Source organism: Cryptotermes secundus, unplaced genomic scaffold (assembly GCF_002891405.2).
Source record: "Cryptotermes secundus unplaced genomic scaffold, Csec_1.0 scaffold520, whole genome shotgun sequence".
Taxonomy (NCBI): domain Eukaryota; kingdom Metazoa; phylum Arthropoda; class Insecta; order Blattodea; family Kalotermitidae; genus Cryptotermes; species Cryptotermes secundus.
The window spans coordinates 125,722-153,133 of NW_019725846.1; the positions used below are offsets into that span (position 1 = coordinate 125,722).

Sequence of the window (27,412 nt, forward strand, 5' to 3'; positions counted from 1 at the left end):
ATATTTTCTGACCTTTTCCTTCTCAGAGGGTTCTGACAGTAATATAGACCCCCACAAAGTTTACAAGGGTTCTTTACAAACATGCACAAAAACTATCATATATATGTCTTTGGTTGATGAGTGCCAAGAGATCAAAGAAGGGAAGAGATTGTCAAAGCGTTAAAACACGCCAACGCCAGGGAACGGCTGGCATCGTCCGGGCGTTAAAACATGCCCGCGCCAGTCAAAGAGTTAATAGCCAAAACATGTAGCAGAGTTGAAACTAGGCAGTGATCTTGATATTTGTTGTGTTGTGATGGTTGTAATAGAGGTTGAGATGATACAGTTCAAGTGACCAGTTTTGATAAGTGGTAGTTAAGATAGTGATACATACTGTGTATTATTAGAATGCTGGGGCATCCCATACCACACCATATGAATTCTGTAAGGCTCACATAAGACTGACTGTGGGGCAGAACACCCTGTTCTATTCTTTTGCTGGGTAATGTTTCTCAAGAATGTTTTGTTTGTAGTGTTGTTGAACCTGTGTGCGGTTGGTCTCTGGGCAGTGCAGTTCCATCGGAAGCTACAGTACAATGTTATGAGTAGAGAGGACCGTGACAATCAGTGGAGCTCTGCCAACATGGCACACTATGGCTATTCTTTCTGGTGAGTTGCCGATGTGTGGGTAGATAGGCGAGTTTAGTGCAAACAGCTAAACCATTATTTATACCGTCCATCTTACTGTAAAGTTAAGAGTTCTGACCTCAGTTCTAAATGAATTGGTTGCTTTTGCTTGCATACAATTGATGAAGGGCGAAGCTAAGAAGTAAAGCTATTCCTGTAACAGGCCCATAGGGTTCTACTCCCACATTTTCTAGACAGTTGACTCACAGATGCCTGAGATTTTATCAGCCTTGTGTGCCGGCCACCCTTTACCTTCAGAAAGATTCCTGGTATTCATTTCTGTTGGAAGCCGAGTTGACCCCCAGGGCCATGGCAGGGCTGGAAGGATTAGATCAACTGAAAAATCTGATTACCTCATCAGGAATTGAACTCACGACCTTCCAGCTTGTAGTGTAGTGCCTCAACCAACTACACCCTCATTGTGAAGGGAGAGATCTGAATGCTTATAGTCTAGCCATCACATGTCATGTCACACCTAAAATTAACACAAGCTGAGGTGGGAGAGTCCGTCTCAGCTTTGGATCTGAAACCATGAAATGAATCTGATGAGATTTGTCACTGAGGGTCTCCACTAAAAGTAGGCAGATAATTCTAATTTTGGTCTATATCAGTCCAGTCAGGATAGTGACCAGCTATGGGCTGGATGACCAAGGGGTTGGAGTTTGAGTCCCAGTAGGGTAAACAAATTTCTCTTCTCCACTGGGTACCAGGGGTTTTTTCCCTTGGGGTAAAGCGGCTGGGGAGTGAAGATGGCCACTCACCTCCAGCTAGTGCCGAGGTCAAGAAAATGTGGATCTATACATCCACTCCCCGATATGCCTTCATGGCGTAGTGCATAATTAGTTAAGCACAGAGACAACTTTACATTCTTTTAATCAGTTCAGAATAGTATCCACTTACATGACACTGGAGAAGACCATTCCACAGAATGCAAACACTCTCTGCAAGACCAACCACAACTTTTACTGTGAACAACATAGGCTTACCTTGTTCTTTACAGAACTTGTTCTAAGGCATCAGAAACTTATGCCTCTGTGTTCATTTTGTCAGGAACAGATTTGCATCCAAACTGCATGAACATCATGGATGCCAAATTGTGAAGAACACACTCTGTATTGATTAAGATAATTTATGTTCAAAACTGGTGACAGATAAAACAGCCTCTCACAATATAAATATGTACCAATATCCACAGGTTTGTGGTTGGGGCAGTCATCCTGCACTTCCTCAACATTACTGCCATCTACATTGGCACTCGTGAGGCTCGTGAGAAGAAAACCCCACAGCCTATGATAGAAGAGAAGTCCAATGGTGCCATCATGTTGTATTAGTAGGAAGAACTGAAGATATACATATCTTGCGATACCAACGAATTAAGAGACTTTCAGTACAATGTTTGCATAGGACTAATTTATAATTTACCATACAATTTCAGTTGGGTATTCCTTCCAAACACTTTTCTTGTTATAATGAATGTTAAGACTTGGTTCATTCAAGTTGCCTTGTACTTAAAGTACAGCCACTGAAAGCACTCAACATTGTATGGAGCAGGCTCAAGTCTGCCATAACATAATATTGTTAAGTTTAGCCACACTGTCCTTTGGTGGTCTATCAAAACAAAGTCTGATTTAGTGTTCTAAAAAGTGAAACAGTGCAACAGGGATGGCTGGTGCTGATTTCAACTGCTCTGTCCAGACAGAAGAACAGAGTCATGCTGTACATATGCTCCATTATCTCAATGGTGACAAAAAGTGAAATGTAGTCTTTCCTAGTTTCAATTAACTCCTACTTGATTTTGTTAATCATGCTTTAAGTTTAAGAATTTACAACATATTTTGGGGGGATTATGATTGAAACAATATTTAATGCCTTACATAATATCTGAGGTTTCCTTGGCATACTATCTCAGGAACCGAACAAAGTGAACTCAGTTGGATGAGAAGACACTTTGCTTCTAGAATCCTGTATTTCATTCAAAGAAAACCTTTATAAATTTAATGTATCCCTTAAGCACTTGCCAAAGCATGCAATTTCAGTAGTTCTTACAAACAACTGCAGCATCCAAGGCCCTCACAGCTGCAGTTATGAAGAGTTCTATTTTCTGGGATATAATGCTGTGTATCCTGTTGAAAATCAACTGATGTTTTGGAGGAATATGTTACCTCCATCTTGAGGGCTGAAGAATAATCCAAGCATGAAACCAGCACGAAGCACTTAGCAGCAGACATCTGCTTCATGCTAGTTTCATTTCTTTTATTCTTTGACCCTGCAGATGGTGACAGTCATCAATTGATTTTAAACTGAATACATAGCACTGTACTCCAAAAGACAGAACATTTCATGAAACTACTGGTTCCTTCTTTACTTTTAAGACATTACGGCAGTTGTTTTGTAAGGCTGACTAGACTGCAAGAAGACAAAGGTAAGACATTCTGTGGACCAATAACTTTTCTACCAATCTTCAAGTATTGTTGATAGAGAGTGCTACATGTACTTCTGGAACTCCCAATGGTCTGCAACCGAGGCCTGTGGCCTCACTCTGAACATGACTTCACAGGGACAGAGATGTATAAGCACTTCACTGCTTATTGACATTCAGACTCAATCATTTGCTTTTACACTTTAGGTTACAAAATGTTATCCAGAGAACAGTTTGAGCAACATGTAAAATCAGAACCTCACTGAAATATCAATTTTAAAGGTATTAAAAAAAATATGAACAAATAAAATGGGCAAGATGCAAGTGAGCTTCTAGATGGTCTGCAGGTTTTAATAATGCTTTAATGACTCTGGTGATCAACTGAGTGGCACTGCAACACAGGGCTTCACTGTTTTGTTCATTGTACAAAGAAGTTGGGCCATGGTCACCTGCTTCTTAGTAGCATTGCTGTACAACTCTCAACACAGATTACATTAGTTACCTTTTGTACTTTCAGTAATGTTTATTTGAACTAAGATGTAAGTTGAGAAAATTACATTATTTTAGTCACTTCACCTTTGTGTGATGTATTTCATTGTCACAGTAAGACTGGTGACAAAGTTATGGCAGTATGTCCACTGCATATGTAGTGGAACAAATGTCATCATGAAATATGATGGGGTACCGAAAAGAAACCGAACTAATTTTTTTGTGGGCAGAGCTTTTGTAGTACCGCATTTTGCCACTATGAGCGCATAGAGCTAACATTCCTGAGTCGACAAGCCGATTACCGTTGCTTCAGAAGGTAAGGACTAGTTTCAGCAGAGTTTATAGTGACAACTGTTTTGTGTGATCGTCGTTTTTGCAATGGCTGATTTTTGTGAACAGCATGTGGCGGTGAAATTCTGCTTTTTGCTCGGGAAAAGTGGAACAGAAACTCTTGAAATGTTAAAAACGGCGTACAAGAATGATGCTATGGGGAAAATTCAAGTGTTTGAGTGGTTTTCCCGTTTCAAAAATGGTGAAATGTCAATTGATGACAAACCTCTTTCTGGTCGTCCTTCCACAGCCCGAACACATGAAAATGTTGAAAAAATTCGTGAAATCATCAAAGAAGATCGACGATGGACCATTGAAGAAATTTTGGAGCTGTCGGGAGTGACTTGGAGCTCAGCGGCCAGATTTGTGGCAGTCGGGTGACTGGTTTTTCCATCATGACAATGCCCCTGCTCACACAGCCCTGTCTGTATGACAATTCTTGACCAAAAATGGTATGACCCCTGTTCCTCACCCTCCATACTCACCCGACCTTGCCCCATGCGACTTTTTTTTTTGTTTCCTCAAATGAAAAGAGACATGAAAGAAAAAATGACGGAGGCGCTGTCAAGCATCTCAAAAGATGAATTTAGACAATGTTTTGAAAAATGGAATAAAAGACTAGACAGGTGTATTAGTGTAAGTGGAGAGTACTTTGACGGGGATTGAAGGTTTGTGCTTAAAATTTGAATAAATAAGTTTAAAAAAAAATAAGTTCGGTTTCTTTTGGGTACCCCCTCGTATATGTTCAATTTGGCAAAGTTTCAGCTTTGACATGCAAGTGATATATAATGTGTAATGAATGGTAAGTCATCTTCTAAACACATTCTATCATCTCGAATTGGCTTGCCAGATATCTTGTTCCAAAATACAGGACACACTGTAGAGTAGGGATATGAATCTAACCAGTGCTCTGAAGGTTCACCATTGCCAATCCCTAAGTGACTTCTTTCTTGGAGATTTATCTACTGAAATCCTGTTTGCATTTATGAGTTATATACTGAGCCCTTCCCTCTTTAATGTAACCACATGTATGCTGTCCAAGCTGCAGAATTCATTGCTGTGTTCCCTCTTTCTTGCTAACAAAAATTATAATGAAATACTATTAACTTGTACTTGGAGAGTCAATGGTAACATCTGATTCCTCTTGAAGTGTATCAGGAAAATCATGCAGTTTCTTGGGACAGCAGGCCCAATCAATAACAGGCCAATTCCATACAGACTGGTGCTATAAAGTCTATGCCTGTGCATTCCTAATTTCAACCTCAGGTCCTCCGTAACAGACCTCTACACAGTTTGGCATTTTTATTTCCTTTTAATTGTAAATTAATTTTACAGTGCTGTAATAGTAGACATATAATTAGCTTCTACTGCTGTAACCCGCCAGTTTCCTGTATGAATGTATGTCGATAACTATGTATCTGCCCATATAATGTATGTTCTGGATATCCTGATTTCTATATACAGTAAATAGCCCCCTAAGCTGACATGCCTCTAAACACTCACACATACAGTGACACGATAAGGCCAAATGTTTTAATCTCCTCAAAAAATGACAAAACCATGAGTAAGAGTAACTTAACATTATGTTCCTATCAGGATGAGCAATTATATATACGTGGCAGCTCCAAATGTTCTCGGCAGAAAACACATTTTGAATTCATCGGCCCTTAAGAGGATGCAGCTGCCCCCATGCCACAATGACGGAACTACAGTCACTTGAATACCCTTGAAGCATTTGGTTTTTAGTTGCAAATTTGAAATGTTTGCAATAACAATACTGTAAAACCAAGAACAAATATCACAAATTTTAAAATGTGGGACGTGTGTTCAAACCAAGGAAATATGTTACCATACCATTTCTGACACTTCACCTCAGAAACGTTCAACAAGGTGACCCCAGAAAATAATGTGAACTTTATATCTGTAAACTGCATGCATCTGACTTATGATTTCACTGTCACTGCCCAGGCTGTACTACGGACTACGGAAAACACTGCAAAACTCAAGTGTCTCAAATGGGATTTGAAGTGGGCAACTCCCAAGTCTTTGTTATGACTTGGGCCAAGTTATTTTGTGACACTTGAACAAATCCTTGCTCCTGCTGCAGGTACAGTGCATCTGAGAGCTCTACAAAACCATCTCATAGCAATGCAGCCTGACTGTGGCAGCAAGAGGACTCGAAAGGAAAGGGCATTGAAGATAGCCACGGGCTGGAGAAAGATTAACATGCAACTTTATTCCCAAACAAAATGAGGTGTGCAGTTACAGACTCCTCCACCACTGCACACAACATGAACAATCAGCTATATAATAATAATCACTAGCGACGGTTCACTTTCTGCCAGTGGCCGTCATCAACGCCATCCTCCAGTGCAGGCTGCTCTGATGCACGAGCTGGAACAAGAAGAGAAAAGGAAGCACAAGTCACTACTGGTTGCTGACACTACAACATTATTCTGTCAACTGTACACTAACATTTCAATTTACTAGCTCACTGAAGTCAGTGATAGGCACTGTCCTATTATTTTACAGCATCTGACCAGAACAAGTGGGATGTGAATCTAACAGCTGCAGATGAAAGCCAGAAAAAACAATTTCCACTGCTGCACCACTACACTTCTGCCTGAATATCAGGGCTGCAGACCATCCTAGGTGTAACTCACGTCTATTTTCTCTAGCTGAAGGATCATCTCGGGGACCCGTGTTTCGTTCCCCTCGACCGCGGTCATCCATTCGCCTGCGGTCATCTCCAGGACCTCGGCGCAGGCCTGATGAATCAGCAGATCGCTTTTCAGATGGCTCCCTGCGCCAGTCTGAACTTGTGGTCCCACGGTCTTCTTTACGGTTCACTGGGGGCAAAGGCCTCCTGTCATCTCTCCTGCAAAGCAACATCCATTCAATTTCTTATTGGGGTTCACATTCCAATGTAACACTGCCAACAGCCTGTTCATCAATAACTATAGCATGCAGAGAAAGAACTGCACAAGTACAAATACATTTCATTCTGTCACTGGATTATTCATATTTTAGAAAAGACTAGATTTATGTGAAAGACTCAAACATTTGTTAGTAATGTTTGTACACTTTACATTCCAGATTCTAAGTCCATTTCTGCAGTACAGAGAAACAGACTATACAAAACACATTTCTTTTTGAAAGCCAAGTGTGAACTGTGATTAAGGGTTACTCTCAAATGGCTAACCTCATGCCCCGACGATCATCATCTGGCTCCGGCTCGGGGAGTTTGTTCCTCCAGCTGCTTCCAGCCTGCAATAACATTCATACAACATTAGCAAATGCAGAATTTTGTACAAACAACAAACCTTCAGCAGTTTACAAAAACAGAGGACTGGGCTGCCACTGACAGAATATTTTTGGTGCACCTCAACTAGCAATAAGTACATAGAATTTGAGGCTTACATGGGGGTGAATTCCAGTTGTGGTCTTCTGGGTTATGATACTTTGTACTGTAGTCTGACAGGTGATTAATCTACTGGACTACACCCAGAAGACAACAATCTCAATACGGAAGTACATTTGTCTTTCATATATGATCTGTCACACTTCATACATCTACAAACACTGCCATTCCTATGGCTTTTACTATCAATTTGGCCATGCCATAGCTCAACCAGTTAGTCGCTGGCTTTCCATGGCGGCAGCCGATCCTGGGTCTGGTCAAGTGGGATTTATGGTGGACAAAATGGCGCTGGGGCAGGTTTTCTCCGAGTATCAAAGATAAGCAGCGACACACACACACACAGAGAACCTACACAGAACAATACCTGAACAGCGATAAAGCAAGAAGTGGCTGCTGCAGCACTAAAGACATAGGGCGTGTACCCCGAGAGAATTTTAATTTTTAAAAATTTGGAAAAAGAAAAAGAACAGAAAATTATAGACATTTTAATTTGAATTGAAGTTTTAAAAAAATGCCAATTTTAGAAATCAAATTGACGTGTGTAGGTTAACAAAGATTTTATACATACATACAATTGGAAAGACTGGCGATTTTAAATTTTAAACTATGGGCAGTGTAGCACCTACGTAAGAATACACACCTGATGATGGTCAGTTGGGGCCGAAACATGTAGTGTAGAGGAAGGGAAGAAGAAAGAACTACAATTAAATTGTTGCACTTAAGACGGAATTTGTCTCATATATATTGTGTGAGCGTAACAGGATGCTTAAATATAATATTGTTTGTCCGAGTACTTCGGTTTCCCTTGCCAATCTTCATTCCACCAGATTCTCCATCATCATAATCACCTGGGGCAGGTACAATAGGCCAATCAGTGGCTGCCATGCCGAGTGGACCAAGATGGACTCCAACCCCCACTAAGCGAAAAAAAAATTACTCTCAATTTCATAATTGAGGTTGGCAGCCATGATGTTAAGTCACAATAACTGCTCACACAGAACATTAAGAGTTCTAGTTTATGACAATTGTATCTGCCAAACTTGACAAATGACATATATAGAAACTACTGACAGACAGATACCCGGGACAGGCAACTCCATCCAGCATGTAGATGAAGCACAATTACTTGGTGAAAAATACAACAGAACACTTAAAATGGACCATTACACAGAGACTGGCAAAAATTATGTCTGTGCTGGGGAATACTGTCTCTGAGTTTTGAAAGGGCAATGAATAAAATAATTCTAAATTATTCATTGTGAACGAGGTTCATCTTATAATGAAAGCAGTTTCATAGTAGGATGAAACATGATTGTGATGGAAGCAGTGCACCACTATGGCAGAGATAATGTGGCACATAACATGCATAGAACAAGAAGTGCTTGGTACTCACATTGCCAGAACCTCTATCTCGCTCACGGTCAAATCCCCGGTCTCTGTCGTGGCCGCCTCTGTCCCTGTCCTTTTCAAAGCGGTCAAAACCTCTGTCCCTGTCATAGCCTCGATCCTTGCCATCTCTGTCATAACCTCCCCGGTCCCTGGAGTCTCGCATTTCTTTGCCATCTCGCACATCCCTGTTATCCCTTGTATCTCGTATGTCCCTACTGTCTCTGAAGTCTCTCATGTCACGGTCCCTCTCAAAAGTGCTCCTGTCCTTGGAGTCATGGTCAGCATCAGGGCCCCTTCTCCAGGCATCTGTCGACTTGCTGTCAGACTCACGCAAACGAACTGCAACAAGCAATGAATATCATGTAACCTGTATATCCATATTCATGCAGAAACTTGGTGTGTAAGCTGCGTGTTACCTACAAAAGCGCTGATGGATTATGTGCTATCTGAACTTCAACAAAAATCCCATTCTTAAATACTACATTAAACATAACCTATTCTTTTGGAATGACAGACATTCAAATCTCTTACCATTAGGTCTCCAAACCTCTGCTTTGGAGCGTGGAGGTGCTTCATCCCGCGCCACGGCAGGGGCTGATGATGGTGCCGAATTCTTACTGCGCCAGTCTCCATCTCGATCCCTGCGCGGACCATCCATCACATCACGGTCCACATCACGTTCAGATCGAAGCTGTGAGGGAGGAAGTGGCACTGCCCCCATGGGGTTGCGCCGCCAGCTGCTGCTGGCTGCTACTCGTTCTTGCTCTAACCTCTTCTCCTCCATTCTCTTCTCCTCTGCCTCCCGTTCGCGCTTACGAGCCTGCTCTGCCTGACGATCCAGCACTTCTTTCTGCTTCCTGCACAGCATTACAAACCAAAGCACATTCAAAACTGTCTGTGCCCAACAATACATTAGGTCTCTGTCCCCTGACTTTGGTGACATTTCTGTGATAAACAGGGTAACAGAATTACAGCATGAACTTAGTCAGCACTTAGCAATTAAAAGCTATGCTGAGCTTCTTGTGGATCTCAGCATGGGTGTAATCATCACAGGGTCAGATATCCGCAGCATCACTCATCACAGATCCACATAGCCACATACTGTCTCCTGAACATGCACTCATGTGCTTCATGTCTGCATTTGACTTGGCGCACATTATTTATCTTCATCATACAGGAATTTCGGATTCAGTCCTGAGGCTCGAAGGCAGATTTTAACTTGGGATGGTAACTACAGAGAAAACATATGTATCTTTCAAAGCATTCCTACTAACATATTCAAGTACAAAGCATCTGAAAGAGGATATAATGTTGATTTATAGTATTTTTTATTAATAAACATATATATTTTTTTCTCCTTAAAATCTTGATCTCTAGAAAGAAAGAATACATTGCCTGCGGAGTCAAGTGAGGAATAAGTCTGTCTATAAATTGTTGACAAATGAAAAGACAACCACTAACTTGAGTGTCAAATAAAAGCATCTGTGCTAGCTTAAGAGTGACTCTATGCTACATACCTGTACTCCTCAGCCTCCATCTCTTTGCGAATTTTCTTTTTCTGCTCCTCCTCTTCCTGTTTCCTCCGAGCCTCCTCTTCCTGTAACCTCTTTTCCTCTTCCCGCTTCCTCTCTTCTTCCTCCTCTCGTTCCTTCAGCCACTTGGCTCTCCTCTCCTCCTTGCGATGCACTTTCCTCTCTGCCAGACGCTTCCTGCGCTCCTCCTCCAGCACCTTCTCAAAATCCTTCAGCTTATCCTGCACAGACCCACATCAGTGTACATCTTATGGCATAAATGTGGCAACAGGACTTTAAGAAGCATTCAGGGTACGGAAGGAAGTGACTCACCAGATACAGTGTCTTGCGCTCTGCCTTCAGCTTCTCCAGAAACACATCCTTGTCTGCCTTCATACGGGCCAAGCGCTCACGATGCTGGACGGCCACTTCTCGCTCAGCCACTGCCTCCTGGATGCGTTCAGCTTCAAGCTGTTCCCAAAATTTGCGGTCCTGGATCTAACAAGAACAAATCTGTTACTGCAAGATTACCGCTAATCACTCACCTGTTTCACATCTATTGTGCACATTTTTTCTTTCTAGTCATACCTGTTTTTCCTCAAATGCCTGTTCCAAAAGTGGTATTTCCTCCAGGCGCTTCGCCCGTTCAAAATAATCCACCTTTTTCTCCTGTGACTTTAGTTTCTGTAACAACTCGCGCCGTTCTTTCTGCAACTCCTCTGCTTCCCGAGCAGCTATTTGTTCAGGATCCTTGATATCCTACATGACAAAAAAAAATATAATTCTAATTCGGAGTACATACACATGAGAAAGGAAATATGGGAAGATATCTGCATGCCATTTTGCTCTCTCAAGGCTACCACCTTACATGAAGGCCTAGTATGTGATCACCACATCAGTACAATGTAAACGAAAAATGTTGTAAACAAAAGACATGGATGTAATTAATGAATGATTCGCATAATTTTGTCTGAGCTGTCACAGGAACAGTTGACAGTCGCCATACAGTGGACCATGCCACTGACATGAGCACTGTGCAGTGGATTTCCTTAACTTATGGATTGTTTTTTCTTGTGTCTGTGTCTTTCCACCCACAGGACTGAACAATGGGTGTTACATTTACAGTAAAGAAATCCTGTAACAAAAATGTTCATAAATTTCACTAACAGCACTGGGATTAACTTTTACCTCACAACCTGCATGTTTTGAGGTGTCAGGAATCTGAAATGTTGCTGAGTGGAAACACGCATGTAGATGCCAAAAACTGTTGAAAATTTGAACTGGGCCCAAGAAAGTCATTTCATCAACTGTCCCAAGATACGGGTGTCTAAGCTTCTGACAGCCATGAAAATGCTGACAGTCTGTTTAGAATATAAGTGGCACGCTGTCTCCAACCTGAAGATCCAGTTTCAAGTGTCACAGAATTAACAGTGAAAGTCAAGTTCTAGAAATACTTATGATGGTGTAGTTCACCTTAACTTGTCTTATGTCAGAAGAAGCCTGGGTTCACAGAACCCCATCACATGAGCAGAAAACTGGTGTATGGTTTGCTGTGAACGCCGGGCCTATTTTCATTATGTACAGTAAAATGAGAATGGTCTGGGGACAACAATTCAATATAGGTTCTGCAGACTGCTTTTTGATGAACAAATAATCAGTTAAAAAAATGATGCTCTCATGTCCAGCAGATCTTAATCCATATACTACTGAGGTTTTACACATCAGAATCTGGAATGCCCTTCTAAAGTCACAGCTTGTGAACTTCAATGTGTCACATTATTTGTTACTCAGTGTGAAATGTGCGTGGATGCTGGAGGATGCCTACTGTAATGTCAGCCATGCAAACTGGTTCTAGTGAGCACATTTTTCAAGCATGGATGGTAGCCGCAATTACTTCATGTGACTGGATGAAATTTCATGTGAGTCAGCCTTTGGCTAGGTCAATGTGTTGGCCCACAGACAACTGTAATAAGGCCTGAAACAAACTACTCCATGTTGTGAGTGAGATACCCTGTGCACTACAGAAAGCATGAAAACAAGAGAGTAAAACATGGAAATGGCACTGGCATGCTACTCCAGTAAGAATGTACATGATTCACAGTTACTAATAATAGGCGAGAAGTGAAATGATTCTACGCACAGCTCTCAACACATTCAGCACACAACTGAGTGTAACATAAAGAGTCAGCTCTTCAGATCAAGCAAGGCTGCTGACAGAACATTAAACACATAACTGACAATATTATATTGCAAGCAGTTAACACATACTGACTTCAATATTAATTATACAGAACAAATAAACAATATAGAAGCTGCAACTTCATTTTGTACATGTTTCATGGGCAGATCACGATCACCATAATTATGAAATTGACTAACAATACATCCCCTCCCCCATATGCCTTCATGGCGTAGTGCTTAATTTGTCGAGCACAGGGTCAACTTGACCATCACCTTTTACTGACAATAAATATATTGCGACTCACATCCTCATTCAACTTTTTCAGAATCTTCTGCCCATGTGATGTCTGAGAAATCTGCTGCATCTTCTCCTTGAGGTGTCGATCCTTTATTTGCTGGATCTCATTCTCCTGACGCTTGCGTTCCCGTTCTTCCCGTTCCAGCTCCAGGCGCTTCTGTTCTTGCAACATCTGTTGACGAGCCTGCTCCTCCTGTCTCCGGGCTTCCTCCTCTTCCTGTTGGTGACAAGCAGAAGCATTATTTGTTTAATGTTGGCTGGACTGAGAAATTCTTAGAAGAAATTTGTAAAATTTGATAAAGATTGTTTCCAAAATTACTTACACGATATTTCTGAAAATGTGGCAGCCACACTCTTAAAACAATATACTTCAGTTAAGTGAGGAGTAATTTAACAGTCATGAATCCACTACTAATATTATAGAAGAGATATCTGTGCCTATTTACTAATATAAAATGCAGTCAGCACTTGAGATGGAAGAGGCATTAGGCACAGTTATAGTGGGGCAGCGCAGACTGTACTCACCCGCACAGTATTCAACCTCTCCAGGTACTCCTTCCGGTCCTCGATGATCTTGTGACGTGCCAAAATGCACTGATGCTCCTGAGACTTGGTCTCCTGGTAATGCATTACCATTTGTGCACGTAACTTCTCCCGCTCGAGCTGTGCACAGAAACACATTACCATGAGGAATACTAACTAGTACAATACTTTTTTATTTATTTCATTCTGGTCCGTCACACAATTATGAAAAAGTTAAAAAGTTTAGTCCAGTGTGACTGGTTAAGATTTTCTTATTTCAATTATTCATGCCCTTACATGTTTCGGTCTTCAGAGACCATCTTCAGAGGGACACCTTTACATCAATACTGTTAGAAGCCACCATTACATTAATGTTCTGTAACGCTGTATCTGCGTTACGTCAGAGGGCGTCCCCCTTCCAACGTTCTACTTCATGGTTCCCGTCGGCTGAGGTCCACAGCGAGTGTTCCATTCTGTTGTGGAAGCTTGAACTGTTCAGTAGACTCACTCTTCTCCTGGTCTGTACAATTGTGATTGGTTGATTGTCAGAGGCCTATTACCTCCAGGGACTTACACTGTATTTGCATTTAGTATATACGTGGTGTGTTCAAAAAATGACGGGAATTTCCGTATTTTGGAAAAAATATTTATTCATTCGTCTACATTAATGTTGTCGCCTTCAAAATAGTCCCCATTCGATATTATGCACTTACGCCAGCGCTTCTTCCAATCATCGAAACACTTCTCAAACTCGATTTTTGGGATAGCCTTTAGCTCTTTCAGCGATGCGCTTTTAATGTCATCTATGCTTGTAAAACGACGGCCCTTTAAGGTTCTCTTTATTTTTGGAAATAGGAAAAAGTCACACGGAGCCATGTCTGGCGAATATGGAGGCTGGGGCATCGTTACAGTATTGTTTTTGGCCAAGAATTCACGAACAAGCAACGAAGTGTGAGCAGGTGCATTATCGTGGTGCAAAAGCCATGAATTGTTTTTCCACAAATCCGGGCGTTTTTTTCGGATTGCCTCACGCAAACTTCTCTGATTGTGATTCGGCGATCATTCATAATCATTGCTTTCACTTTTTCCACGTTTTCATCGGTTGTTGATGTGCTGGGGCGTCCGGGGCGCTCGTCATCTGCAACGTCTTCACGGCCATCTTGGAAACGCTTATACCACTCGTAAACTCTTGTTTTACTCATAACAGACTCACCATAGGCCTTTGTTAACATTTCACACACTTTGTAACACTTTATTTCATTTTTTACGCAAAATTTGATACAAATTCTTTGATCCATTTCTTTTAACAAACGAAAATCGCCAAGCTCATAAAAACACGTCTAACCTTAGCGGCTGCCACAGACAAAGTAAGCAATGAATACAGCTGAAAATTTTATTGTACTTCAGGGGCATGTATACCAACATAATAAAAAAAAATTTTGACAATTGGACTCTCCAAACCCGCGAAATTTTAAAATTCCCGTTATTTCCTGAACACACTTCGTATATATATTATCATTTGGTATATTTGTTATAATGTCTTTGAGTTGGAACGTCCTACCCAAAAACCAAATTTCGGTCTTCAAGACCTCTTCACGTTTCAGTTCTAAAAGTTAAAATATACATAGCACGTCCACAAAGTAAGTTTCCCACTCGTCCCACAGCTAGCACACCCTATATTGCGTGAAGTGGCTGCGCGTACGTGACAAAGCAATGACGTAGCATGGCGCATGCACTAACGGAATTTCCCACGTTCCCACAGTAGCATCGTTGCAGCTGTTGAAGATGGAGGCTCTTATTCCANATTATCATTTGGTATATTTGTTATAATGTCTTTGAGTTGGAACGTCCTACCCAAAAACCAAATTTCGGTCTTCAAGACCTCTTCACGTTTCAGTTCTAAAAGTTAAAATATACATAGCACGTCCACAAAGTAAGTTTCCCACTCGTCCCACAGCTAGCACACCCTATATTGCGTGAAGTGGCTGCGCGTACGTGACAAAGCAATGACGTAGCATGGCGCATGCACTAACGGAATTTCCCACGTTCCCACAGTAGCATCGTTGCAGCTGTTGAAGATGGAGGCTCTTATTCCAGCTCCCGCCGACTGTGAAGTGCAGTCAGTGATAAAGTTTTTGAATGCACAGAGCATAGCACCGATCGAAATTCATCGTCAACTGTGCTGGGTCTATGGGCCTAACGTCATGAGCAAGCAGATGGTGCATCACTGGTGTAGACAATTTTCAGCAGGTCGACAAAGTGTGCATGATGAGAAGCGCAGTGGGCGGCCATCCATCGTTACAGACGACCTGGTGGAGCTTGTGCGGGAATGCATTATGGAGAATCGTCGCGTCACAATTACGGAACTCAGCAGTCATGTCCTGCAGATTTCCCGCTCCTTGTTGCACGAAATTGTCACGGAGCACCTGTTGTTGAGGAAATTGTGCGCCAGGTGGGTGTTGAAGCAACTAACACCAGAACACAAAACAAAGCGCATGGAGTCAGCATTGACATTTCTGCAGCGGTACCATGACGACGGCGACGAGTTTCTGAAATGGATCATCACAGGTGATGAAACGTGGATTGCACAGATTACCCCAGAAACCAAGCAGCAGTCAATGCAGTGGTGTCACAGTGGATCTCCCTGTAAGACGAAATTCAAGCAGACGTCGGCACGGAAAGTGATGTGCACGGTATTCTGGGACAGACGGGGTGATCTCCACGTTGACTTCCTGACCAGAGGTGAGACGGTGAATGCTGAGCGTTACTGTGAAACACTGCAGAAATTGTGACGGACCATTCAGAACAAGCGGCACGGGATGCTTAGTGCCGGTATTGTCTTCCTGCACGATAACACTAGGCCGCACACAGCTCAACGGACAGCAAGTCTCCTGCAGGAGTTCAGCTGGGAGGTGTTTAATCATCCACCCTACAGCCCGGACCTCGCTTCCAGTGATTTCCATCTTTTCATACACCTCAAGAAATTCCTGTCCGGGGAGCGTCAGCGTTTTGAGAATGACAGAGGCGGAGATGGTTGTCACACAGTGGTTCCAATCCCAGGCGGCAGACTTCTATGACACAGGTATTCAAAAGTTGGTCCCACGGTATGACAAATGTCTCAATTCTGGTGCCGATTATGTTGAAAAATAGCTGAACACTTGCTGTATCTGTTGCAATAAATATTTCCATGAAATTGTGTTTTATTTCTGCAAACAGCCCCAGGGAAACTTACTTTGTGGACGAGCCTCGTACAAGGGTCAGTCAAAAAGTTCCCAGAATGGTGGTATAGCACTCTGATGGTAGGACCCTTGCGCGCGCACACACTTATTCCATCGATCCTGCCATTGTTAGAAGCAGCGGTGGAAGGCTTCTTTTGGAATCTTCCAGAGCTCAGCTGTTGCATTCGATTTGATGTCCCCCATGGTTGCGAAACGTGTCCCCTTGAGGCCCATTTTCAGATAGGGAACAGCCAAAAGTCTCTTGGAGGAAGACCCAGAAAGTACAGTGGTTAGGTGATGACAGAAATGTTTTTCTTGGCAAGGAACTGCTGCACAATAAGTGATGCGTGGTTCAGTGTGTTGCCCCGATACAGAAACCACTGTCCCTGCCACTTGTCATGCCACTTCCTCTCAACTGCATCATGTAACCTCCACAAATTTGCATGTAGAAATGGCCAGTAACAGTACCAACTCCTTGCTCCAACTCTGCAATGGTCATTCTTTGATCACATCGCATCAGTTGTCTCACTTTTCCAATCATTTCTTTGGTTCCGGATGTCGAAGGTCTCCCGCTGCGCTGGTCATCCTCCGTGTCCTGCCCATTCTTAAACCGGGAAAACCAGTCGTAAACTGCAGATTTCTAGTGCAGTATCACCATAAACTTGCCGCAAGGCCGATAGCGACTCTGAAGCAGATTTTCCCAATTTGCACATGAACTTGATGTTCGCATACTGTTCGAACTGCAACATTACGCCGAATGACCAACACTCATGTCTAATTCAAACGGAACAGTAACGACACTGCAAACTGAAACCTGTCCAGACCTGTTGTGCCTGCGAGCAGACATGCTGAGCTTCCCACCACAACAGTGTGTGCAGTATCTTATCACTCGTTCTCCGTCTGCAGGGGAATTCCGGGAACTTTTTGACTGCCCTATGTATACATACAATATAAATAATATACAATTGGCTGTAAAATCTAAAGTCTTTACAACTACAGCGGCTGTTCCAATACATTAATATATTATACTGGTTGTCACTTTCCTTTGTATATGTTCGACATCATAATACATCAGTACACACCCACACTAACGTCACAGACACATGGAGTATAAATACGCAGTACAGCACAATCTAGAACAGTAAAATCAACACAGCAAGCCACAAACACATACAGGACAACATTAAAGGTAGGATGAAATAACAAAGTTTTTACAAAACATATTCTCAGCAGCATTGCACAGCAACACCTGTGAACATGGCGTTTACGCAACAGTGAAGAGATGTGGGTTTTCCATCGTCCGAATGAGGGTTCATAAGGGAGACCGAAATGCGTAAAGAGAGAGTTAACATGTAGCAGCTGCCGAAGACAGTTGAAGTCTATCAGTCACTGGGTTCAGTTGTAGCGAGTGAATTGTGAACGTGAAAAAGACATCATAAGTCAGTTGAAATATAGCAGCAGTCACGGGAAGAAGAATGGAACGTGTGTTATACTGAAGATAGTGTGAAGAGATTTGTGAGCAGGGTCTGTAAAGTGTGTAAACCCATAAGAGTGTCATAATTAATTGTAGTTACAATTTGTAGGTTGTTAAATAAACCAATTAACAATCTGAATGGCGTCTTCAGTTGCAAAACACATTGGAACAGCCGCTGTAGTTGTAAAGACTTTAGATTTTACACATTCATTCATTCATTCATTCATCAGTATTCTGTCAGACGACAGGTCCACAGTCTCTTCCAAAACAGTTCCTCCACTTAATGCGATCTAGAGCGTTCTCCTTCAAATGAGAATATCCTCCTCTATCCCCAAGGTCATCCAGGATCTACTTACATCTTCTGGTCACTTCTATCGGCCCTCTATCTTTCCTTCAATAACTTCTTTTAGAAGACAGTTACTGCGTAAGATATGACCAATCCACTTAACCTTCCATTTTCTTATTTCGTGTAGGATATTCCTCTGCTCACTGACTCTAAATAACACTTCTTCATTTCTCACATAATTGGTCCAACTAATCTCCTCCATCCTTCTCCAACACCACATTTTGAAGCTTTCCAGGTGTTTCTGATCTACTGCTCTAAGTGTCCAAGTTTCAGCCCCATACAAAGCCATGCTCCAAATGTAGCATTTCACTAGTTTCTTTCTCAAATTTAAGTCCAATTTGCTAGTAAAAAGATTCTTCCTCTGAAGATGGTCTCTGAAGACCGAAACATGTAAGGGCGTGACTAATTGAAATAAGAAAATCTTAACCAGTCACACTGGATGGAACTATTTAACTTTTTCAGTACAATACTTATGAGTTTGATTATCTCCATAATAATCGGATGTTCTTTACAATTACCTCCAGAACAAAATTCATAAATGTGGACAACTATTATTCAACTTGCTGTTCTGTATGGATGTGAAACTAGATCCCTTGAGGATGTTTGAGAACAATATGCCAAGGACAATATTTGGGCCTTACAAGAAGGAATTAAAGCAAAGATAAAATTATTTAATGAATAGCTTAATAATTTGGGTACTTAAAATGATATGATCAAAACTGAGTGATCATATATATAACTCATACAGAAAGAGTCATCACAGCAAATTCCAGATAGAAACAAAGGCCAGCTAGCTCAAACTGCCTTACTGTAGGGGAAGTCCAAATATCAACTTGGCCTGTTAAATTAAGTTAAAGACAACAGCAACAAAGACCATCTCACCTTCTTCTTGTGTGGATTGATCGTGGCCATGGCACGATGCAGCACAGTGGCCATATTGACCAGCTGGTTGCGGACCTGCTCACTGGGCATGCTCTGTAGGGTTGGGCCCTCTGGCCTGTCCTCCCGTTGTGACTCTGACAGATCCATGCCAAAATGGATGCACCTGGCCCCATGGTCAATACGGATCTGTAATCAGCCAGTTTCCCCTTACTAATTTGACATTATTTTGCAGTTCCTTTCAAATGTCTCAGCTTTAGCCTAATGGGACTGAAACTACAAAACCATCAGGGTAGCTGTGTACTGGGCTGATACTTGAGTTGAGATCTTCCAAATACAATGTGGGAAGCTCTTCCTAATGTCACATATGTGCTCTTTCTTTCAACCTCGAGCAGAGAGCAGTAGGCAGTTATTAACTTTCTCCATTCCGCAACTAAATAATGCATTACCAACAAAATGTATCCATAAATTTTGCAAATGGGACCGAAGAAATTTCAAACAGGTGTATTGGATTTGTAGTGTCTGTTCTTCACATAGGATTTGTTCACTTTCCTTTTCACTATTACAATACATACTAGCTAATCTACATAAATAAAAATGTAACTGTTGGTTTGGCTCTCCTCGAAGATCTCCGAAAGTTCTTCACCGATTGCTTCGAAATTTTGATACAACGTTGCATTCGAACATGCGCGTTTTTATGTGCCTATTATGTAGATGTCACACCCGTGACAGGTAAAAACAGGTAAAAGTATTAATTGTGTTCAATATTAATATACTGTAACGTGTTATACGTCGAATACCAACAGATTGTTGCCTAGGAATAACCGTGGCAACGAACTGTTGAAACAGCGGGTCATTGCCTAGGAATAACCATGGCAACGAACTGTTGAAATAGCGGGTTGTTGCCTTGGAATAACTGTGGCAACGAACTGTTGAAACAGCACATCGTTGCCTTGGAATAACCATTGCAACAAACTGTTGAAACAGTGGAAATAATGCATTTATGCGGCAACGAGCACAGAACACGTGAAGCGGAACCCTCGGTGAAAGTGCCCTCTATTGCTTCTGAAACCGGGTTATAACAGTCCAGCTCTGAAGAAATTTTCGGTGATACTGGACGTGATAATAATTGTGCTCGCTGGTGTAAAAGTGAGCGTTCAATAACTTAATCGCTGAATCCGAGACGTGTGTGGAAGTTATTTCGTAAGTATAGTTTATTTTTTGTTGTTTTTCTTTTCGTTTCCTAAGAACAAGCTTAGGTCGTCGTAGTCGCAGAGCAAAAGCAATGCGTCGAGTAATTTCAAATCAAACTGAGGGAGAACGGGCAGACTGACCCACAGCAAGGCGTGGCCGGGCACAGCTAGTATTTTAAATAACATGCAAATTAAGACATTAAAGTCTACTCCCACAATAAAAATGTTAAAAGAAGGGAAGACTGAAACTGGACCGAGAACCTGAACTGCAATATGCACACACTGCTTTAAGAGCCATGGCTATTGCATACTGGTAACGACAGACAGTAAATTGTGTGACATCTTTCAATGTGTTCTATTTGACTGGCAGCAGGAAACAGGACGCAGACAAGAAAATTACACTTCTTATATATACCTGAACAAACAAACTCATCCTGTTTGTGACACCTATCCAAAACAACACTTTCTCTGACCTGCATATCATTGTGGCGCACACAGTCAACCAGCAGGCGTTCCAGATGGAATGCAGATGCAAAGCGTGCAAGTTCCAGCAGGCGTGTAATCTCAATTGTCTGGTAGACCTGAGAGACCTGTCTGATGAGCCGTACAAGTGTGACATCCTGAAGTGCAGGCACATACTGTTGAAGGGGCGAGCCCTCATCTGCACACAGTTCTTCGACGACGGTGTGCACACGTGAACATAGCTGTAGTGGGTGGAAGTCCACCTCCAGCCATCCATACAGCTCCTGCAGACGAGGCGATGCTAACGAAACCACATTCACTCGCACCTGCAGCAAGTTCAGAGGTGATAACACATAACTCAGGATTATACTGATACATAAATGGAACGGCTATAGCATCATGGCTGTTTCACCAAGTAATCAGTGAGATGTGCACCTTATTTCAGACAAGAAGAAACATCATCATAAACATAGAAGGGGAACATAAAATCATAGCATTCTCTTGAAAGAACCACAAGAAACAGCCAGGACAGCTGATGATAATTTGCAGAAGACAGAGCCTTAAGCTTATGAGTGAGTTAGTGTAGGACAATGTTAAAAACTGAATGCCTTATTTACCAATGAAAACACAACTGTTAATTTTACTTTATCATCTAAAAGAACCAAGAGATGTCTTTTAAATTCACATTCAAGTAGCACTATACAGCCAACACTGTCAGCATTAGCAATAACTAGAATGAGTGAATAACCCTACACTCGTATCTTTACAGATATACAACAATCTGAAGGTCTGTGTCCATAGAACTGATCTTAAACATAGGTTACAATTTCATGGCAAAATGCATATCACTTCACTGACAAACATAAGTTATCCAGACCTACTCATCCACCCAAAGAGTTACAATTCAAAACATTAAGTTTTAAGACTCACAATGTCTTTCAGAAGAGATGCTCTGGTCGGAGGCTGTGACAGTCCAAGCAGAATGGCCAAGCGCTGAGCCTTCTCCAAGGGACTCTTATCTGTCTCAATGAATCGGTCAAATTCCGGGTGAGCAGATGGAAGTGGGATGGACAGAGTGGCCAGCAGCACCCGACAGGCCATCCTGCACATACACATACAGCATCGGAACATGTCATTAGGTGTCAGCTGAGAGAACTTAAAATACTTGACTGACTTCCATCTCTGCTTTTTGAAGATATCAGTACCTTTTACAAACACATTCACTCTTTTCTAAACATAGAACTTTTCTGAAAGTGCAGCTGTCAATTTCTGCTGCATGAGCATTCTGCGTTGTACTTCTGATGTAGGGCATTTCATAGTGCTCACCTCTGCAGCTCCTCAGGCGTGATGTTCTTCTTCATCTCCTTTGAGAGCTGAAACAACTTGAAGAGAGCAGCAGCGTGGAACAGGTAGTTTCCAGCTTTCCAGAACACCATGGCTAGCTTCTGGTAGTAGTTTGCCATGGTCTTCGGAACTGGAAGCTTCTTCGAAAGGTTCATCAGCCCATGAATGTCCTCGATGGCTTTGTACGCCTCCTGCAACAAGAAACAACCAGCTACAGGATGACTTCAGGCTTTCACAATCCAAACGGCGTCTTCAGTGGCAAAACACATTACAATTTGTTGAATCTGGTACAAAGGAATTAAACAGAGCACAAAGAAGTTGGCTGGTGAACTGCCCAAGTACCTGCCATAGCTCCATCTGAATGGCAGAGTCCAGCTGCACAAGTCGTGTATCAAGATTGAGTTGCTGTGTCTCAGGCTTGTGGATGCTCACATTCGCAGTCTGCGCAGGAAGTTTGCTGATATCCTCCAGATGCTTGCGCAGTTTGTCACACAGTTTTCGGAACTCAGTCTTGCGGTTGTACTTCAGACAGAAGGAAAATGCCTGCAACCATACAAAACGGTCCCATGGCACATCAGTCAATAATTACCTGGCTTGTCAAGAAATTCCCCTTTGTCATGGGAATAAAAATACCTATACAAAAGAACCTTTGGTCTGGCCAGTATCTTCCTGCTTTTCTTTCTCTGATATTTGACTTTAAGCCTGCAAAAACTCATGAGGCATACTTACAGTGGTTCTTTCTGCGTCAGATTCTTAATCAACTTACACTGTTATAGGCTGACTGGAATGTAAATGAGGGTAAGACTTGATCATATGAGCTGTCATGTCAGAGTTGGACTCACCATTCGAGCTATGTCATGATAGAGGGTCTCAACGTGTGCATTGGTGCGCAGAAGCTCCAGACACTGGCAGTAAGATTCCCAGAGGAACTTGACCCATGGGGTGAGAATAGTGCGGTCACTGCGGTCCTGAGCATCCTCTCCACTCACAGCACTGAAACACAACACACAGAATTAGCAACCTGATGCACTGTGACAGTAGCCTTTGTAAAAAAAAATACATATAGTTATCACAAATAACATATACCTTTACTATATCACACCACAATCCAGTGAATATTATTAGATTAGTATATCTCTAAGACAAATGTACCTAACACACAACTGAATTATAATCTCTATGCATACATGTCTAACAAAATGGTGTGAAGTCAGCACTCTGCTCTGTACCTTAACCAGCAGACAACATCCAGTACTGACTTCCTATGCCAATGTCGTTCAGATCGATCCTGTGGTTTGTGGCGTGAAATACGGGGACAACCAGAATTTACAATAAGGCATTTTATATCACGTACAAGGCCAGGCAAACAAACATCTGGACTCATATTTAATTTCACACTGGCCATCTTGCAATGCTGTTACTTGGGAAGTCAGGTGAGGCAACAAGAGACAGCTTATATGGAAAGTCTGGATAAACTGTGTTCATTATTTGTTGAAGAGTAGCTCATTAGATCACTCACTGTCTGTCATCAACTTTGTCCAGACATGAGAATGAAGCATATGATGGATCAGGGAGGCAATGAAAATGTTTGTGTTAAACTGCAGGAATCACCAAGTGAAACATTAGACACATTAATAACAGTTTTGGTGAATCCTCAGGTCAAAGAAGCAATGGCTGTGGAACTCCAAGATTAAAACAATGTTGACCTGCTTTTATAACATTAGGAGTATCATCCACTTTGAATTTGTACATGAAAGGACCACTGTTATTCAGACATTCCATGTGGAGGAGTTGAAAAGGCTTGTTGATGTCATGAGGTGCAAGCAAGGAGAGTTTGTGGAGAGACAGCTCATTTATTCAACATGACAACACACCAGCACATTCTTCGCTTTGGGCATCTCTGCCATGGATCATCTGCCGTACTCTCTTGTCTTTGCTCCAGCTGACCTCTGACTGTTTCCAAAACTCAAGAGTGTGCTTTCTGAGAAGTTAAGGACATTAAATTATCTGTAAAAAAATTGATGGACATCCCTCTTCAGGATTTCAAGAACTGTTCTGAACAATGGCCGAAGCGCTGGGAACATTGTAAAGAACTGGAGGGAGGTTACTTTGAAAAATTCTAGGTTGCCAACCTGCAGCTCTTAAAACAAATTAAAAAACAAATCAGTCTCAAAACTATTTGCCTGACCCTGTTTGTACAGAATGCCTAAAAATTGTAGCATATATTCCACAGGACCTGAGATGGGACTCACCTCAGAAGAATGCTTTCAGGGGTGGCCAGCATGTCAAGGTCATCAATATCAATCACAGCTTGCTGGGACTGTTCACGTGCAGACTCTGTTCTCTCTTCAGCTGTTCTTAAATATCCACGTATCACGTTCTCCAGTGAAGAGACATTCACCTACAACAGCAAAAAGTTAAAAAAGTCTGCCTCAAAATATCTGCGTATCACAGAAATCAAGCCCTGCATTAGTAGAAATTAGTACCATACTCTAACTTTAGCTGAAGCCCCTGAAATGCATTCATTCATTCGTTCATTTTTATTTTATCCTGTAGATCAAAATACATTGATAAAGGATATGCCCATCAATATGTACTTCACAGCTCAGGTTACTGCGAGCTCCAACCCCAAGGAAATTAATACTTTTTACATTAACTATTTCCCTATTCTTTATTAGGATTTGTAATTCACTTTCCTGCCTGCACTACTTCGTCTGAACAGAACATAGTGTTTTGATTGGATTTATAGATAAACTGCTTCAAAATACTGATCTGCGCTGTGTCAGATGCAGTACATCATTCACATATAAAGTGAAAAGTAATGGACCAAGAACAGAACCTTGCCTAAAGCTTCACTACTAATCCAAATTACTCGTAATAAGATGTTCACTTCCCTAGCAATTAAACTTCTCCAAAAAAATCTGTGTCTACTCTACAAGCCATTTACATATAGGTAACTCTCTTTCGTTCCATCATAATTACAGAAAAAAAATAATACTATCAACCGCATGTGAAGGGCAGAACACTAAATGCATAGAAACTGAACAGGAAAAAAGGATCAATGTCATGTTTAGTGACTAGGGCAGTTCCACTGTAAAAGAACAAATATATTTTGTTTCATGATTTGTTTAATCCGTCTTGCAGTGCGTACACTTATCTATCTTCTTCTCTCACTCTCACTACATGTTTCGGCATAAAAATGCCATCTTCAGGTGCTACTCAATTCACGTCAAACTAGTACATTGTATGCCTTGTCTTCACTTTAAAATAACTAAAATATATGTCCATCATATATATTGACAAATGTCAATCGTAAAAATATTAAAACTGTTCAGGATTCCCGATCGCTACGTCGTATCTTATTACGCCAGNGATTAAACAAATCATGAACTTAAATCAGTGCAACAGGACGCTAAAATATAACATATTTTGTTTCATAAGCAATTCCACATACACTTGTATGAATGGAAAATGAAATGAATGTCTCAGTTCCAAGCTAAAACCTTCAAATAACTTGGGAAATTAAAGACAATGCACTTTAAAGGTGAATATAAAACAAATTCGTAAATGACATAAGCTGTGTAGGTGCTCTCCCCACAGCTCTTGCAAGTTTGGCTGTCAACACTAGCCAGCACATGTAAACAATGCAGAGACATACAACAGGTCTTGTTCACTGAGATTTGGAAGATGAATTATCAACTGATGAAAATGATGGTGAGAAATGAGACAAATTCAAGTGGCTAACATCTGCTGCAACAATTCATCTCCAAAATCCATAACATGTGCAACAGCAACACAACTAGCACCGCATGGCAACAAGATAATTCAGGTTCAGTTGGTTTGAATGCCTACAGTGACAATGACATGACAGACTGACATTCAAGTTCTCCTTGTGCTTCTTCTCAACACTGCTTACAACACTTACCGTAGAAGTCGGCCGACTTTCTTTGGACTACATGGGGTTATATCTCACCAGAAAGAACCCTTCACTTAGGTGTGGGCTGGACAAATAGACAAATAGCTTGATGGGAACACATGTTCTGAACTATACGCTGAGATGCAAACCTGTACAACTCACCGACTGGAACATGTTGCGGTACTGGAACAGCCCCTCCTTGGCTATGTGTGACTTCTTCAGCTCCACACACAGGTCCAGGTACTTGAACATGATTGGTTCCAGCACACTCTCGCTCCAGCTGTAGGCCCATTTCTTGTTGCGAAACACTTCGTACAGTGTATCCAGAGCACGGGCAGGCTTGCCAACCTCAATAAATTCTGCAACATGTATTCAAAATCCTTACTTTTTCTGTGTACCATCATCTGTTCCAGAGAAATTGTGTTTAAAGCTGATTCTACAGGATTGTAAAAAAACAAACATTAATTAAGAATAAACTCCTACAAGTTATGTGACATGCCTTTGAAGTTATACCACACAGTTATGCAAGATTTGAGGTTTTTCATGGTGGTGACTATGAAGAATGCTATCGTGTGGGATGTGGCGCTGTGAAGATCTTGTGTGAACCAACAATTCAGAGGAATGTATCGCCTCCATCTTCAGGGTAGAAAAATCTGCGACTGAGGAACCTGCTAAACCCTGAAGATGGAGGTGATACATTCCTCAGAAACATCAGTTCACACAAGATCTATATGGTGCCACATCCCAGAAGACGGCATTCCTTATACCACACAGTCGCCACAAAATACACCAAACTCTCTGTGTGGAATATAAACAGTGGGTCAAAATCACATTAATCATCATCATCATCATCATCATCATCAGTAATCTGTCAAGACGACAGGTCCACAGTCTCTTCCAAAACAATTCCTCCACTTAATGCGATCTAGAGCTTTCTCCTTCAAATGACAGTATCCTCTTCTGTCCCCTAGGTCATCCAGCATCTTCTTATGTCTTCTTCCTCGTCTTCTTGTCACTTCTATCTGCCCATCTATCTTTCATTCGATAACTTCTTTTAGAAGGCATTTTCTGCGTAAAACATGACCAATCCAATTAGCCTTCCGTTTTCTTATTTCGTGTAGGATATTCCTCTGCTCACTGACTCTAATTAACACTTCTTCATTTCTCACATAATCGGTCCAACTGATCTTCTCCATCCTTCTCCAACACCACATTTCAAAACTTTCCAGATGTTTTGATCTACTGCCCTAAGTGTCCATGTTTCAGCCCCATACAGAGCTATGCTCCAAATGTAGCATTTCACTAGTTTCTTCCTCAAATTTAAGTCCAATTTGCTGGTAAAAAGATTCTTCTT

The 27,412-nt window shown here is 41.6% G+C and overlaps 2 protein-coding genes across 2 annotated transcripts in view; one reads left to right on the forward strand and one right to left on the reverse strand.

Annotated features, from left to right (window-relative positions):
- Positions 1–2,448, forward strand: part of LOC111863722 — a 13,693-nt gene extending 11,245 nt beyond the window's left edge. Inside the window, exons 3-4 of the mRNA XM_023850294.2 lie at positions 513–648; positions 1,862–2,448. Of these exons, the coding sequence (XP_023706062.1) occupies positions 513–648; positions 1,862–1,997 (272 nt within the window). The 3' untranslated portion in view covers positions 1,998–2,448. The remainder of the gene's footprint in view (positions 1–512; positions 649–1,861) is intronic.
- A 3,667-nt stretch (positions 2,449–6,115) lies between these two features.
- Positions 6,116–27,412, reverse strand: part of LOC111863725 (eukaryotic translation initiation factor 3 subunit A) — a 26,789-nt gene continuing 5,492 nt past the window's right edge. The window contains exons 2-19 of the mRNA XM_023850304.2: positions 26,221–26,417; positions 24,395–24,543; positions 22,985–23,135; positions 22,485–22,685; positions 22,125–22,333; positions 21,729–21,900; positions 20,810–21,124; positions 19,147–19,332; positions 13,230–13,367; positions 12,712–12,921; positions 10,814–10,984; positions 10,559–10,723; positions 10,232–10,467; positions 9,246–9,571; positions 8,719–9,053; positions 7,107–7,171; positions 6,568–6,782; positions 6,116–6,298 (exon numbers count right to left, since the gene is read on the reverse strand). Of these exons, the coding sequence (XP_023706072.1) occupies positions 6,225–6,298; positions 6,568–6,782; positions 7,107–7,171; positions 8,719–9,053; positions 9,246–9,571; positions 10,232–10,467; positions 10,559–10,723; positions 10,814–10,984; positions 12,712–12,921; positions 13,230–13,367; positions 19,147–19,332; positions 20,810–21,124; positions 21,729–21,900; positions 22,125–22,333; positions 22,485–22,685; positions 22,985–23,135; positions 24,395–24,543; positions 26,221–26,417 (3,515 nt within the window). The 3' untranslated portion in view covers positions 6,116–6,224. The remainder of the gene's footprint in view (positions 6,299–6,567; positions 6,783–7,106; positions 7,172–8,718; positions 9,054–9,245; positions 9,572–10,231; positions 10,468–10,558; positions 10,724–10,813; positions 10,985–12,711; positions 12,922–13,229; positions 13,368–19,146; positions 19,333–20,809; positions 21,125–21,728; positions 21,901–22,124; positions 22,334–22,484; positions 22,686–22,984; positions 23,136–24,394; positions 24,544–26,220; positions 26,418–27,412) is intronic.